Source organism: Myotis yumanensis, unplaced genomic scaffold (assembly GCF_028538775.1).
Source record: "Myotis yumanensis isolate MYYU_CA2020_CCGP unplaced genomic scaffold, mMyoYum1.0.hap1 SCAF_8, whole genome shotgun sequence".
Lineage (NCBI taxonomy): Eukaryota > Metazoa > Chordata > Mammalia > Chiroptera > Vespertilionidae > Myotis > Myotis yumanensis.
Genome location: NW_027223759.1, coordinates 27,917,006 through 27,934,480, shown reverse-complemented (window position 1 = coordinate 27,934,480; position 17,475 = coordinate 27,917,006). Strand labels below are relative to the sequence as shown.

Genomic DNA, 17,475 nt, shown 5'->3' with positions numbered 1-17,475 from the left:
CAATGTATATGATAAATTGCGCATTATTTAATTCTTATGCAGTTTACAAATCAGTGAGGCAAAGAAAAATGGGTTTTAAAATGTTTTTGAAACAAACAGCTATCCACTGGTTGACGGATGATATTCCAGAGGACATGGACATTGTTCCAGACCTTCAACCAGTACCGTCTACTTCTGGAATGCGGGCTAAACCACCTACATCTGATCCACCATGCAGGCTATCGATGGACATGAGAAAGCACACGTTACAGGCAATTGTCGGAAGTGGAAAAAAGAAAAACATTTTGAGAAGGTGTCACGTATGTTCCGTTCATAAATTGCGCAGTGAGACACGCTACATGTGCAAATTTTGCAATATACCTCTACATAAAGGGGCGTGTTTTGAAAAATATCATACGCTAAAAAACTATTAATTTCTATTTGTTTTGATTTATTATGAAAATTTTATTTTAAACTTTAAAAATATGTGTATATTTTTAGGTAATAAGTATTTTTTGGGTTTTTCGTATTTAGTTTATATATATCGAATTATTTATGTACTGAATAGATAAAAAAATGTCTGTGATTGAATAAATTTTCATTTTTTACACAAGAAACCGAAAATTTCATTTCAATCGAACCCATACTTCAAAAGATATAGGCATTTTAAACTAACTCTGATTTTGCGCGGGAAACCTAAATAATTGCCCGCGCCATCTTATATTTTGGCGGGAAATTCACCCGACACCGTAGTGTTAATTATCTAACACCATATTGTAATATGTTACATATCTGTCTCCCTCAATTCAACTGTAGTGTTATGTCAGCTAAGCCGATGCACACAGATCTGTAACTGCATCCACAGTATTGAGCTCAGTGACTGTCATGGTGAGGATTCCAAGTGGCCTATCAATCTGACTGACTCTTTAGAATTTAAGAGTCATGAACCCATTCCAGTCATCTCTCATATTTATATTTTGTTTCTATCTTTTGACATAATGGGTTATCTAAAATCAAGCAGCGCCTTTCATATTTTCTAAATTCATTTTGATATTATAGTCTTAAAAAATGTTCCCTCAGAAATCCTTGACATATGTGAGACATGAATAAATCTTGAGGACTTTTTGCTAAAGTGAAATAAGCCAGTCACAGAAGGACAAATACTGTATGGTTCCATTTATATGAGACCTAAAATAGTCAAACTCATAGAAGCAGAAAGTACAGCAGTGTGCCAGGGGCTGGGAAGGGGAATGGGGAAGTGCTGTTCAATGGGTAAAAAGTTCAGTCTGTAAGACGAGTAAGTGCTAGAGATCTCCTATAGTACTGTGTCTATAGTCAATAACACTGTATTATACACTTTAAAAATGTTTAAGAGATATCTCACGTTAAGTGTCATAACCACAATTTGTTTTTTGAGAAATCTTAATATTTTGGCACCAATTTCCACCTAAACTTATCAACTAACAAGTTTGGATATTTTTACTTATTTCCCCAATGAGCTGTTTGTTACCTTTCCAGTTCTGTTACAGTCATTAGACTTTTAATCTAAAAAAACAATAATAGCCCTGACCGGTTTGGATAGAGCGTCAGCCTGCGGACTCAAGGGTCCCAGGTTCGATTCCCGTGAAGGGCATGTACCTTGGTTGCGGGCACATCCCCACTAGGGGGTGTGCAGGAGGCAGCTGAATGATGTTTCTCTCTCATCGATATTTCTAGCTCTCTATCCTTCTCCCTTCCTCTCTGTAAAAAATCAATAAAATATATTTTAAAAAAACACACACACAAAAAAACAATAATATACTTTTATTTCTGATTTCATTCTGATGTCCAAAATTTTGCATACTAGGTCAACATTTTAAGAAAGTAATTTAAAATTTTCAGTACTAGGCCAATTCTAAAATTTATACAAATAGTCCAAATTGTATTTTAATCTGTAAATATATTATTCTATACTGAAATGTCATTACAAACTTTCTGCACTTCCTTCTAGGTTTAGATTTTCCTATAATGTACCACAATCAGTCTGGAACTTGATTATAAAATCTGGAAACTGCAAAGTGCTCACTTCTAGAAATCCATGTACTTAAAAATATTTCATTAAGTCTTGAATTTACACTTCTTCACTATTTTAGAACCAAAAACACATGTACATCACAAGTAGGCAAGCAAGTTTAAGGTATTATTAGCAAGTATTTGGAAGAAAGACACGTAGAGTGAAATATGCCTGCATATATCTTCTGAAGGTGAGAGAAGATTGAAACTAATAAAATCTTAACACTTAACTTCTCTTGTATCAAAAAAATACAACCAGAACAATACAACGAAACTACTCTTTCCTTTATTGGAAGTGATGAATTGCCTATCTACTTAAATAAAAACCCTGGGTGTAATATCACGTCCCAAAGCTCGACCAACCGGAAGGAAGTCAGTCCTGCAGGGGTTGTCTTGGAAATGGCTGCGCCCTCCCCCAGCTGTTTCCCAGAGGGCGAGGTTTCAGGCAGGAACCCACCCTTGGAGCGGAGCGTGGAAATACTGAGTCCTGGGTTGCCTTGCCAAGGGCTGCGCCCTCCCCGAGCTGTTTCCCGCGAGGCCTGAGGGAAGAACTTACCCTCGGAGCACCAGGAGCACCCAGCAGCAGTCAGTCCTGGGTTGCTGAGGCGGAGGCCACAGCGTGGTAGAACTCTGGGTCTGGCCCAAAAGGGGGCGTGGCCGGCCTTCAAACCAGACCCTGACAGGAGGGAGGAGGGAGCCCCATTCCTCACAGAATCTGCTGCTGGATAGCTTGCTGACAGTGGCCTGCCAGCCAGGAACCCCAATTCACCTGCACCCCAGACCCTGACAGGAGGGAGGAGGGAGCCCCATTCCTCACGGAATCGACAGGTGGCCAGCCTGTTGTCAGGTGCCTGCCAGCTAGGAATCCTATTCACCTGCATATCTGTATAAAGTTTTAATACATTATATTAGAGGTCGTGGTGGTACTGTTTTACCCACAGCGTCTACAGGGAATTGCTGCAAATTTACTTCTCGGTGGAAGCACCTTTCATTCCCAATATAAATTACTGATTCCATTAAATGAAACTTCAATTTCTAAACTCGATATAAAGAGTGAAGTTGCTTAAACTATTAAAAAGGCCCAACTTCTCATTATTGATGAATGCACCATAGCATCCAGTCATGCTATAAACGCCATAGACAGATTACTAAGAGAAATTATGAGTTTGAATGTTGTATTTGGTGGGAAAGTTCTCCTTCTTGGAGGGGATTTTCGACAATGTCTCAGTATTGTACCACATGCTATGGGATCGGCCATAGTACAAACAAGTGTCAAGTACTGCAATGTTTGGGGATGTTTCAGAAAGTTGTCTCTTACAACAAATATGAGATCAGAGGATTCTGCTTATAGTGGATGGTTAGTAAAACTTGGAGATGGCAAACTTGATAGCAGTTTTCATTTAGGAATGGATATTATTGAAATCCCCTGTGAAATGATTTGTAATGGATCTATTATTAAAGCTACCTTTGGAAATACTATATCTATAGATAATATTAAAAATATATCTAAACGTGCAATTCTTTGTCCAAAAAATGAGCATGTTCAAAAATTAAATGAAGAAATTTTGGATATACTCGATGGAGATTTTCACACATATTTGAGTGATGATTCCATTGATTCCACAGATGATGCTGAAAAGGAAAATTTTCCCATCGAATTTCTTAATAGTATTACTCCTTCTGGAGTGCCGTGTCACAAATTAAAATTGAAAGTGGGTGCAATCATCATGCTACTGAGAAATCTCAATAGTAAATGGGGTCTTTGTAATGGTACCAGATTTATTATCAAAAGATTACGACCTAACATTATCGAAGCTGAAGTATTAACAGGATCTGCAGAAGGAGAGGTTGTTCTGATTCCAAGAATTAATTTGTCCCCATCCGACACTGGCCTCTCATTTAAATTGATTCGATGATGGTTTCCGGTGATGCCAGCATTTGTGATGACTATTAATAAATCACAAGGACAAACTCTAGACAGGGTAGGCATATTCCTACCTGAAACCGTTTTTGCACATGTTCAGTTATATGTTGCTTTCTCTCGAGTTTAAAGAGCATGTGACGTTAGTTAAAGTTCTAAATACTTCATCACAAGGGAAATTAGTCAAGCACTCTGAAAGTGTTTTCACTCTTAATGTGGTGTACAGGGAGATATCAGAATAATTTTAATCACTTTATCAGTCATTGTTTGCATCACTGTTGTTTTTGTATCATATTTTTGTTGTTTTCATATCATGTTTTTGTCGTTTTTATATCATGCCTCTGTTGTTATACCTTTTGTTACTTTTATTTATTAATAAATTTATATATTATTTTCATATACATTTTACTAATTTCCTTTCATCTCTCACACTTCTATTATAGAGAAAGGGCAAATAGCAATATTAAAATATCTCCGCTAATTAATTCCCTTTTAATGTGCACAAATTTCGTACACCGGGCTACTAGTAAAAGTATAATGGCTATTAATTAATTAGGTGACTGGCTCATCCTTACTCGAGGTCATAAAATATGCCCACTTTCTTTATGATTTTTTTGTAATAGTTTTTAAAAAATATTACATCACCATCTTTTACTAATGCAAAATATGGAACTAAAAACAAAAAAGCAAACAAACAGAAAGGAATTACTGGAAGCCCAATAAAACAGAGTGGAAGGACAACACTCCTCTCCAAATATTTACACTACTGGGTTTCCCATGACACTATGCTGTGCCCTCAGAACTACCAGCCTCCTCCCTTCTGAGCACCAGTTCAATATAACATTAAAAATCACATAAAATGTAGTATATAGGAAGGAGGGGAGCTAAGTGAAAGCTGATCACACAACAGCCTAACAAAAGTTTACGATAGCACCATAAAGTTCTTTTTTTAAAAAATCTTTTAAAGCGAAGACTAACAGTTACTCCAATACTAGACATCTTCTAAAATGCCTTTTATGGTCATCACTGATGAATTTTAAATATATGTATTTCACCTCAGGTTAAAGCAAAGTACTTAGATAGCAAACATTAATTCTAAATAAATTAAATGACTATATACTAAAATACCTAAATATAAAATACAAAAATAACTTTTTTTAAGACAGTGAAATTCACCATTCTAAACAACTTATTAAATCTTATTAAAATGGCTGCCAACAAAAAAGTTGAAATTGTAAAAACACTTACTTCATTTCCATGCTTTTGTAGGAATTCAATTTCCTGTTGTGTGAATGTTGTCATGGAGATAGATTTCACCCTGTGTGGTGGATTTAACCCTCGCCTAAGAGAGAAAATATTTTACAAATTTACTATTATATACTATAATTTTAAAATTCTACATCAATGCAAAACATTTTTAGCTAGTACATTTAAACTTGGAACAATGCTTTTATTTCATAAACTAAAGGTATCTTTAAAATTATTTTGAACTATTAATTCCCACAACAAATATGTCAAGGTAAGTTTGGCTAGACCCACACTAAATAATATACTTAGAGATAAATTCAGTGACTACCTAGTTAGAAATACATAGTACCTATAACACATGACCTTCTAGGAAACACAAACAATGCTTTAGTGTGTTTTGATGAAGGGAGAAGACAATATATGTGAGAGAGCCCTATGGTAAAGAATTCAAAAAGTAATTGATTATTTAATATTTTCATTTTTAAGAAAATATGATAATGTGTTATGTATGGAACTACACAAATATTCTAATCAAATAGCTATACCTTTAAATTTGAGACTAATTTAGAAAATTAAACTAACCTAAGGAAGCAAAGTTATTAACAATATGAATAAAGTTCTCTCTCTTCATCAATTCAAGTGAGGTTTGATAATAAGGGACATTATTAATCACCTCATGAGGCAGTAAGTGTTCAAGAGAAAACAGTAGAGCCCTGGAGAAGGGAACTGAAAAATAGGTAGATACATGATTAAATGATTTTTAAGGTCTTTTACAACCTTGATATCTTTTCTGTACAGATGGCCTTAAGACACTAACTATCTCTTGAGTTTCTTGATGTTTTATCATATCATGCACATAAAAAAGTGAACAGAAATGTGCTCAGAGAGAGTAAGAACTATTTACATTTTGTCCAAATATCACAAAGTGGCTACTCCACCCAGAAGAATAAGGGTCAAATAATCTCTGCAAAGTAACAAAGTAATTTATACAAAGTTTCATAAAATTACTTTGGCAGTCATGTCCTCTAGTAAAGGGGTCGTTTGGAATCCAGGTTGTAGAGCAGATTATCAATACTCTTACAGAATAGTCATCTTGCAATCATCCTTGCTAACTGAAATTTAACAATGCTGTAAAATTACAAACCAAAGTCTTTCAATAATATTCTGGAAACATTTTTGAGTAATTAAAAATGGTATGTAATGTTATTTTAAATCAAAACAATAAGGAGAATTCATAAGTAACAGAGCCCCTCAACCTTCATATCCTGTCCTTCTTTCTCTCCCTCTAACTTTCAGAGATAGATGGCACACTCTATTGCACTTTATCTGCTTCACATTTCAAAGTAGAGAATTCTGTGTTGAGTTAGGTTTGGTTTAAATTTTAAATTAACAAATTATTTTCCTTCTAGCTCTTGGTAAGTCATACAACAGAAATGGAGATTGCATAGCAGAAGAAACTGAACACAGTAATTTCCACCTACAAGATATCATTAACGAACAAAATCTTTAATTGATCAAAAATGAATTTTTATTTATCTAAATATTTTTCAGGTGTATTCCTGGAAGTTAGTGCCACTTCCCTTTTTCTCTAACCTTGTCTAGCTGTCATGTGAATTCAGTGCTTGCAAACATTTTACTGTAATGACATTAGTCATAACTATTCAATAAGTGTTGAGCAAGTATACCACATCATTTTTACAGTGCCAATATAGAGGTACCACCCATTCTGGATCCTAAAAAACATATTTTAAGTCTCCAGGTTAGTGTATGTGTGTATATATATAATTTAAATAATGACTCATTTAATAATAGCAGTATTGATATTTTGAAAGATGTTTGCCAGTTAATTGGTTTTAAGATGTTCCAAACTCACCTACTGGTGTAGTCCAATATGTTTTTGCAGCATAATTAAGTCATATGCAGATCCCAGGAATTGGGAGTTTTAACAACCACCACCCAGGTATCAATGCAACCAGATGGTGTGACTCATTCCATATGCTGCTCTTAACTATGCCTCAAACAATCTTGCTAATACCCATTTGTTCATCTCAAATAACAATGTGTGCTGGATGAATAAGTAAGAAAGCTTATTTAGTTAGTGTTATTAAACTGTTTTTACCCTGCTGGGGGAGAAGCTGGTAAAATACTGCCAATAGGCTATGGAAATTTAAGGGTTTGCTACTGTTGGCATAAAGTAATAAAGTTAATTTGACATTTAAATCTATTCCAATACTAGTTATTTAATATCATCCAGAACCCAACTTTAAAACACTGAAAATAGACATACACACACACACACACACACACACACACACACACACACACACACCCCACGGTGTAAAACACAGTTGTTATTTTGTTTTTCTGAAAATCACAATTATTACACTGTAACTTCCTTTTTACATTTAGGGCAAGCATCTAGAAAATAATACTCAAGTAACAACTTAATTAAGACATTCCAGTAAAAAGTAGACAAAACTCAAGAATGTCTTTACTATCTCTCTAAACCCCTCTGAAATAACAGCAAAGGCATTAAATGCATTAACCCAGAAAGAGACAGGGAAAGAGAACAAGGGAGGAGCCCCAAAGCACACTATTGCTCTTGAAAAACAAAATTTGTAAGATAAAATGTGAGTGTACCAGCAGTAACTGACTTTACAGAGTAAAAATAAAAACTGAAGCTCCTGCAGGTTTGGGAGAAGCCAGCTAGAGTTGATTCCCACCACAGAACCCTTGAAAGATTACCAAATAAATCAGACAAAGGTTGGGGGGATTGGAGGGTCAAAAATAGAAAGAGGAAACAGACAAGAGTCCAACATCACTGTCTATGGTAATAAGAAATGGAAGAAGGTAATAGATGTCTATTTTGTCCACTATAAGCCTTTCTATTTTTAAATTATATGCATGTATTCTTTTGATGAAAATCAAAACTGAATTAAAAATTAAATTTAAAAAGAACGGAAAATAAACAGTTCTTGTCAATATTAAACCTGATATATACTTACAGGGTGTTTTCTTTAACTGATAAAAAAAGGCATTCTTAGAAAACTTAAGTGATTTTTTTACATTTCCCAAAAATATCAAGTTTCTTTACTATATACTAGCACTTTTGTAGAAATACATATTTACTGAACACAACTGTTCTAAGTTAGTGTTCCAAGTTAGAGCCACCAAGATTTATTAAGAGATAAAGATTTGAAGAGAGAATGAGGAAGAATTTTCATATCTTCTCATATTATTAGTTGTACTGATTTTCCTATTTCCCCCATCATAGAGCCTGCAAAATTTAGCAACTGAAAATGTATCAAAAAGTTTTCCCACTTACAGTAAATTTAAATTGTACTACATTGTCAAAATATCACTCTGAATGGAACTACGTTGTAGCACTAAAAAAAAAGTGAAAAGGAGACCAGCAGGAGTGGCTCAGTTGGTTGAGCATCATCCCATGAACTGAGAGGTCACTGGGTTCGATTACTGGTCAGGGCACATGTCTGGGTTGCAGCTAGATCTCCAGTAGAGGATGTGCAGGAGGCAGCCAATACATGTTTCTCTCTCACACTGATGTTTCTCTCTCCCTCTCTCTACAATCAATAAAAACTTTTTTTTAAGTGAACAGGAATTTAAGGATATAAGTCACTGCCCACTGTGATCTCATGAGGAAATAAATACTATATATAAGCAGAACTCCTAAAGGATATTTGATTGTAATCTACCGGTAATCTATCCTATCCAATAATAGACAAACATGGTAATTAACCATACCTCCACTATACTTCCCATTGACTAATCAGGGTGATATGCAAATTAACTGCCAACCAAGATGGCAGCTGGCAGCCACACAGCTGAAGCGAACATGAGGCTTTGTTGCCCCGGCGATGGAGGAAGCCAAGGTTCCCCGCCTGCCGTGGCTGGGCTCTGAGCTGCACTCTAAGCAACTATGTTGCAATTATAGAAGCTAAACAAACCCCAGATACCTGCTTTCAGCTGGCCAGCCTCGGAGCTGGAGCCGCAACAAAGTTTCAATTACAGAAGGTAAATAAATCCCAGAATAAAGAAAAAAAAAAAGGAGAGACTGGGAGCTTCAGTTGCAGGCTTGGCCTGCCTGAAAACAGCCCTCAGATCCTCATCCAGGCTGGCCAGGCACCCCAGTGGGGACCCCCACCCTGAAAGGGGTGTGATCAGCTGAAAACAGCCATCAGCCCCTCACCCAGGCTGGCCAGGCACCCAAGCGGGACCCCCACCCTCATCCAGGACACCCTTCACGGCAAACCAGCCGGACCCCACCCGTGCACCAGGCCTCTATCCTATATAGTAAAAGGGTAATATGCAAACTGACCCTAACAGCAGAAAGACTGGGAATGACTGGTCACTATGACACACACTGACCACCAGGGGGGCAGATGCTCAATGCAGGAACTGCCCCCTGGTGGTCAGGGCACTCTCACATGGGAGGAGCTTTGCTCAGCCACAAGCCAGGCTGATGGCTGCCAGTACAGCGGTGGTGGTGGGAGCCTCTCCTGCCTCCTCAGTAGCGCTAAGGATGTCCGACTGCAGTTTAGGCCTGCTCCCTGCTGGCAAGTGGACATCCCCCGAGAGCTGCCGGGCTGCCAGAGGGATGTCTGATTGCCAGCTTAGGCCCAATCCCCTGGGGAGCAAGCCTCAGCCAGCAGATGGTCATGCCCCGAGGGGTCCCAGATTGCGAGAGGGCACAGGCGGGACTGAGGGACACCCCCCCCCTCCGAGTGCACAAATTTTTGTGCACCGGGCCTCTAGTCTATAACAATAAAAGGGTAATATGCTAATTAGACCAGACATCTTCCAACATCATTCTGGATGTCCTTCCTGACAAAGCCGGGGCCAGAGGGAAGCCAGCCCGGGTCCGGGTGCCTGTGGGCAGCAGGAGGAAGGAAGCAGCCCAGGTCCCAGGTGCCTGCGGGCAGCCAGAGGAGGGAAGCAGCCCGGGTTCCTGGTGCCAGAAGGAAGCCAGTGCTAGCGGGAAGCCGGTGCCAGTAGCCGGGGGAAAGAAGGTCTACTCTTGCTCGAATTTTCATGCATCAGGTCTCTAGTAACTATATAAAAATAAATAAAATGCCTCTTTTCATCTGTTCAACTTTAATTTTAAAAAGTTAATATTCTTGCAAGATTCGCTGTATGTCAAAATGCACACAAAATTAATAGAGTTTAAGTTACTATACAGCTACATTTATCCACTGGTAAAATTCCAAGATTAAATGTACTGTGCACATAAAATAGCTGATATTAAGAGAAACAAAGTATATATTTCTCAAATGTTATTTTTTATTTTATCTGAACACTTTCTGAAAAATAATGAATAACTTTGTTGTTGTTAATCCTCACTCGAGGATATTTTTCTCTTTAACAGACAGTGGGAGAGAGGGAGGGAGGGAGAAACATCTGATGTGAGAGAGACACATCAATTGGTTGCCTTCTGCATGCTCCTGACCAGGGATAGGGAGTGAACCCACAGCCCAGGTAGTGCCCTTGACTGGGAATAGAATTCGAGACCCTCCAGTTCACAGGCCGACACTCTAACCATTTAGCAACACCTGCCAGGGCTATGAATCATTTTTTAAGGATAGAACAATTCTTATATTATTCACTGGTTATAATAATGCTAGTCTACACAAAACAAACAATTTGGTCTAAAATTAAGTATTTAACATTTTATTATCGGTTTTAATAGAAGTATTTCTGTTGATAGAACCTGACAGTGACAAATCAATCTGCTACATCACCCCATTCTGCCTCAATAAAGAAAAGTTTAGCTATATCTAAATCTGAAGTCTATTTTCAAGTTTCGCAATCTGAAATGAATTATGTATTCTGAATGAAAATCATACACAAATACAAGACAACCCTCTGAAAATAAAGAAAATATTAGCTCTGAGTCTAGTAATATTAGCATTTAATTTACTTAAACAAAGATATTATTAAATTAATGATAAAAGATGTGACTATCTTAAAGTTTAGAATTCTGATAGTATACACCATTTACTGTGTATGGGCATTTTCTAGGCACATCAAGGTTTCTGAATGGCAGCTAGCATGCCTTCTTTAAAATACAGGGGTGGGCAAAAGCAGTTTTAGACTTGTGAGTACATGAACCACAGTTTATTCTTGTATTATTATTTACTAACTAGAGGCCCGGTGCACAAAAATTTGTGCACCCGGAGGGTGGAGGGGGTCCCTCAGCCCAGCCTGTGTCCTCTCGCAGTCTGGGACCCCTCAGGGGATGACCACCTGCTGGCTTAGGCCTGCTACCCAGGGAATTGGGCCTAAGCTGGCAATCAGACATCCCTCTGGCAGCCCGGCAGCCCTCAGGGCATGTCCACTTGCCAGCGGGGAGCAGGCCTAAACTGCAGTCGGACATCCTTAGCGCTGCTGAGGAGGCAGGAGAGGCTCCCACCACCACCGCTGTACTGGCAGCCATCAGCCTGGCTTGTGGCTGAGCAAAGCTCCTCCCATGTGAGAGTGCCCTGACCATTGAGCATCTGCCCCCCTGGTGGTCAGTGTGTGTCATAGTGACCAGTCATTCCCAGTCTTTCTGCTATTAGGGTCAGTTTGCATATTACCCTTTTACTATATAGGATAGAGGCCTGGTGCACGGGTGTGAGCCAGCTGGTTTGCCGTGAAGGGTGTCCTGGATGAGGGTGGGGGTCCCGCTTGGGTGCCTCGCCAGCCTGGATGAGGGGATGATGGCTGTTTTTAGCTGGTCACACCCCCTTCAGGGTGGGGGTCCCCATTGGGGTGCCTGGCCAGTCTGGGTGAGGGGCTGAGGGCCGTTTTCAGGCTGGCGGGTGACTGAAGCTCCCAACCTCTTCTTTTTTCTCTTTTTTCTTTTTTTATTCTGGGATTTATTTACCTTCTATGGCTGTCACTGGAACTGAGAGCCGGCTTTAGCTCTGAGGCTTGGCTCCAGCTCTGAGACCTCGGCTGCTGAAAGCAGGTATCTGGGTTTGTTTGGCTTCTATAATTGAAACACTGTTGCGGCTCCAGCTCCGAGGCTGGCCGGCTGAAAGCAGGTTTCTGGGGTTTGTTTAGCTTCTATAATTGCAACATTGTTTCTTAGAGTGCAGCTCAGAGGCCGGCAACAGCAGGCGGGGAACCTTGGCTTCCTCCATTCCTGGAGCAAGCAAGCCTCCTGTTCGCTTCAGCTGCCTGCCGCCATCTTGGTTGGCAGTTAATTTGCATATCGCCCTGATTAACCAATGGGAAGCGTGTCGGAGGTATGGTTAATTACCATGTTTGTCTATTATTGGATAGGATAATTGTATTACTAGAGGCCCAGTGTACGAAATTCATGCACTTGGCGGGGAGGAGGGGGGGAATCCCTCAGTCCAGTCTGTGCCCTCTCGCAGTCCGGGAGCCCTCGGGTGATGTCTGACTGCTGTGGAGGCTCCTGCCACCACCCCTGAGTTGGCCAGTTGTGAGCCCAGCTTCTGGCTGAGCGGTGCTCCCCCTATGGGAGCACACTGACCACCAGGGGGCAGCTCCTGCTTGAGCATCTGCCCTGTGGTTGTCAGTGCCCTCATAGCGACCAGTCATTTTGCTGTTCAGTCAATCTGCATATTAGCCTTTTATTTTATAGGATTTCCCATACAAACAACTGTATCCATCTTTTGCCCACCCTATTTTATATCTACTACATAAGCCCTGCCCTCACATTTAGTATATGTTCAATAAATAGCAACCTTCTATCATCTTCTTATCACAAATGAAGAAACTGAGGCTGAGGGGATGGCTCCAGGCCAATCTGCACACATTATGGCCTGGCTAATAGTTGCCCTAAGTCATAAAGCTTGCGGAGGTGTCAAAAATTTGACTTCAAAATTCACATTCTTTCAATTATGCCATGTCATCTAAATAATATTTATTATTAAACTCAATAGTTATGTTACCGTTAAATTATTTTCCTGCATAATTGATTTTGAAAGAAAAAAAACCCTCAGGAGCTTACAGTCCCTTCAGTATTTCTGCAGTAGACATTTGATCCAGCATCCATTCCCAAGAATACCAGATTTCTGACTTGGGAATTCTATTTGGGGATCCTCGTGGTTCCAATGAAGTCAGCATAGAACAGGTGTCCAATAAAGGCACTGGTTCAAGCTAACCAGGAGTGAACTGCAGAATGTCTGGACAAGCTGGAAGGACAGTATGCAGCTTTGGGAGCTGGAGGCAGCCATCTTTGGACGAAGGAAATCTAGGCAACCTCATTAAGCCATTGGATAAAGTCTTACTTAAAACCAAACAATAATCCCCTTTATATTTTTTAACCAATTTGAGTCAGGTTTTGAGTTATAGCTAAAAAATCAAACTGAGAGATTTTTATAAAGTTATTCTCATTTTGATGTCTTTCATATATTGTTCCCTACCTGGGAAATGTCCTCTCCACCTTGTTAACAATGCCTCTCATTTACTGAGCATCTATCATGAACCAGACATTGTATGAAATGTTACAGACACATTATCTCAAATATTGAAACCTAATCTACATCCAAAATCTACAGGGTAAACCATGTCATAGATGAGGAAACTCAAGTTCAAAGAGACTGAGTGGCATTCTCCATACCACATAGCTAGTAGTGGAGCCAGGATTCAAACCCAGGTTTATCTAGCTCATAAATACCTGTTCTTTCAACTCCATGAACCTACCTGCCAAATGGATCTTGGGTTTAAAGGTCTTTGCTCAGGCATCAAGTCCTCCATGAAATTTTCTCTATCATTTACATATTTCATGGGTAGCTCATTCAAAGAAAGGAAATGTTATAATGTATTATAACTAAATGTATATACTTAGAATGCAAACCCCTTAAGGATAGGAGGATCCACCTAACACCAATGCCTCCCACAGTGTCTGACACAGGCCAAGTGACCAATAAATATGTGTGGAATCACCACTAAACAGAGATATGAAGCACTATCTATTATACATTAAACCCCACTAAAATAAGCAATTGTCACCACACTGAGGTATACTTTTACATAGAATGTTTCTGAAACGTGGAATCTAGGAAATTTGTAAGTATTTCTTGATATTATGCATTTGCTGCAATAAATTAAATGTTCTCCACTATACTTATAAAGGGCTACAAAGAAATGTCAAAATCCAGAACAGTAAATACATATATTTTTCAAGCCAAATACTTAAAATATATCAAAGGACCTTGTGTTATAAGTAAAAGACATACTTATTATGCACATAATAAACGTCAAATACACTTAAAAAGAACTGGACTATTGACTTCATTTTTAGAACCAAAGTTGCCCAACATAAGTCACACTTAACTATTTGTAAATGACAATCATGAACCAGACAATCTCAGATACCACCCCAGCTCTACCAAGCTGGGGTAATTCAGTAATATCACTACTTGTCAAATTCTCAGTGCTTCCCTGACTGCCAATCTAAAAGTAACCTCAGAGGAGGTCTCTCCTATCATACTATTTTAGTGCATACTTACCCCTGACATTTTTCTCATTTAATTACCATTTCCCCCACTAGAATGTAAGCACCAAAAGAACAAGAACTTTGCTGTATTTGTAAGAACACCCCACACCTTCACTCAGAACCTATGAGGCACCAGTAAATGCTGAAGAAATAAGAGTCTTAGAAGACTAATAATGCCTCTTTGTGCCCAACTTAAAAATAAAAGTAAATCGTACACTACTGGACATGTCCTACATTTTCCAAATAAGTTTTCTCATATGCCATGTACTTTGTCTCAGTATTAATATGACAAAGGGTGTGTGTGTGTGTGTGTGTTTAAGTTGGAGAGAGGGGAGTAACCAAATTATTTGAAAGAACAGTACAAACGAAAGAACGAGTGTTTTGGAACAATAAAGCTCTCAATATTTACTAAGCACTACTTCGTCAATTGACTTGCTTAGAATCTATACATACTGTAACTACTGCATAAAAGCAACCTGTCAGTTCCCAAATCATCTGCAAACTTTCCAAAAGGAATTTCACAGCAACAAAAACCTTACCAAAATAAAGCTTACTGAAGCAAAGATGAACAAGCACCACCCGCCCCAGGAAGTCAAGCCGGCGGTCTCCGGGTCTCTGCGCCTCCCCGCTCCCGGGCACAGCCCGACACCCGGGTCCGGGCAGGGAACCCGTGCGGACGCCGCCACCACGTCCGGATGACACAGCTCCCGGCGATGCCTCTTCCCACCCAACTCTCCCCAAACTCCTCAGGGCGCTCTCGGGACTCTGCCCTCACACCCCTTCCCCCTCCCTCGCCCGAAATGCAGCCTCCCGAACTCTCCCCCGGGACTCACGCCCGTGCCCTCGGGGCATCCCCATCTTGTTACTCTTGCTAAGTGCCCGCTTTCTCCCAGGGACCCGGGGCCCTGGACCCGCGGGGGGAGCCCAGGCGAGGCGTCCTCCCTGCCGCTCCCACCCGGCGGCGCCGGCAGGTGCCTCGCAGGGCCGCCCGCCCGGGCCGAGGGGCGGGGCACTGGGGACCCGCACGCCCTCTCCGGCTCCGCTCCCCCGGCCTCCCCCGCACGGCCGCACCGGTCAGCGCCCCCGGGGGCCGGGGACCCGGAGGCGGCGGCTCTGCGGGCGCCCAGATGCTCGGCCCGGGCGCCCCGTCCTCGCCCGCAGCCCGCCCACGCCCCGACCCCGGAGGCGGCCCGAGCCCGGACCCCCGCCCGGCGAAAGCGAAAGCGCATCCCAGCCCGGAGCCGGGGCCGAGCGCATCCCGGCCGCCCGCCCGCGCCCCAACGGCCGCCCCGGCCGCGCGGAGCCCCCACCCCGGCCCGGCGGGCCTCTCCCCACGCCGCCGCCCCACTCACAGGCTGCCGGAGCAGGAGGTACAGACGAAGGAGCCCACCGTCATGTTCACGTAGGTGGGGCCGCGCTGGTCGCAGTCGAAGCACTTTCGGTTGTGCGGGAGGCCGGTCATGTCCCGCAGCATCTTCAGGTGCTTCTCCTCCTGCTTCCGCTTGGCGCTGGCCGCCATGGTCGCGGCGCCCGGGGAGCAGGCCGGCAGGGCCGGGAGCCGGGCGGCGCTGCGCCGGGGGCCCGCGCTCCCACGGGCCGCCCTGGCCGCGGCCGCCGCCCTCGGTCCGCGCGCGCCCCCCGCCCCGGGCCGGCCGCCGCCGCCGCTCGAGTCCACTGGGCTGGGCGCGGCGCGGGCGCTGCGGAGCGCGGACTGACCGGCCACACCAACCGGCCCGGCCGGGACAACCGCCGCCGCCGCTGCCGCCACCTTCCCGACTTCTCCAGAAGGGAGAAGCCGAGAGAGGGGGACGGCAAGAGGAGGCCCGCCCCGAGCGGCCGGAGACCAAGTGCGGCTGGCGCCCCCTGCTGGCAGGGAGGAGTCACTGCGACCACGCTGAGACCGGGATTCTGGCTGGGGCCGAGTAGGGAGCATAGACGAGGGATGATGGTAATAGATAGTATTTGTCCCAGCCTGTCTGGCTCATTGGATAGAGCGTCAGCCTGCACACTGAAGGACCCCGGGTTCGATTCCGGTTAAGGGCACATGCTGGGGTTGCCATCTTCATCCCCGGTGGGGGACCTTTTAGAAGGCAGCCAATGATTCTCACCATTGCATTGAAGCTTCTCCCTCTCCCTTCCTCTCTGAAATTTATATATATATATATATATATATATATATATATATATACACCCTAGTGTTGGTCTGTGGACTGAAGGGTCCCCAGTTCAATTCCGCTCTAGGTTGAGGGCTTGATCCCCAGTAGAGGGCATGCAAGAGGCAGCTATCCAATGATTCTCTCTCATTGAATCTCTCTCTCTCCTTTTCTCTCTGAAATCAATAAAAATATATTTATTAAAAAATAATAATAGACAGTATTTATTTAAGCTCTTAGATGTACATAGCACATTACATGGGTTACCTTCCTCCCCTACTTAAAACTCTCCAAGAGCTGCTCACTGCTTTGGAGATAATTCCAGGTTCCACACTGTACTCTAAAAAGCGTTCTATCTTCTAGCCCAGCCTCCATCACTTCCTCCTGGTTAACTCAGCTACACTGGATTTCCATCTGCACCCTGACCACAGCAAACTCCCTTCTGGCCCAGGACCCTTGCCCTTGCTGTTCTCTCTAGATTAGGGTTTCTAAACTTGCCACTAGTATTGACATTTGAGTTAGGTCATTTTTGATGTGTGGGAGGTCTATGCATTGTAGGATACTAAGCAGCAGCTCTGTCCTTTGCCTGAAGGACCTCTCCCACAGTTGTGGCAACCAAAAACCCCCAGACATTGCCAAATGGGGAACCGTGG

The 17,475-nt window shown here is 42.1% G+C and overlaps 1 protein-coding gene across 8 annotated transcripts in view; it reads right to left on the bottom strand.

Annotated features, from left to right (window-relative positions):
- Positions 1–16,270, bottom strand: part of AGFG1 (ArfGAP with FG repeats 1) — a 70,785-nt gene extending 54,515 nt beyond the window's left edge. For 2 of the 8 annotated variants that reach the window (XM_070422297.1, XM_070422300.1), the window contains exons 1-2: positions 16,022–16,270; positions 5,201–5,294 (exon numbers count right to left, since the gene is read on the bottom strand). In XM_070422297.1, coding sequence (XP_070278398.1) covers positions 5,201–5,294; positions 16,022–16,188 — 261 coding nt within the window. In that variant the 5' untranslated portion in view covers positions 16,189–16,270. Of the gene's footprint in view, positions 1–5,200; positions 5,295–15,208; positions 15,360–16,021 lie in introns of those variants that run through there. The other 6 variants (XM_070422299.1, XM_070422301.1, XM_070422296.1 and 3 more) reach the window with 5 other exon arrangements.
- Positions 16,271–17,475: the final 1,205 nt, after the last annotated feature.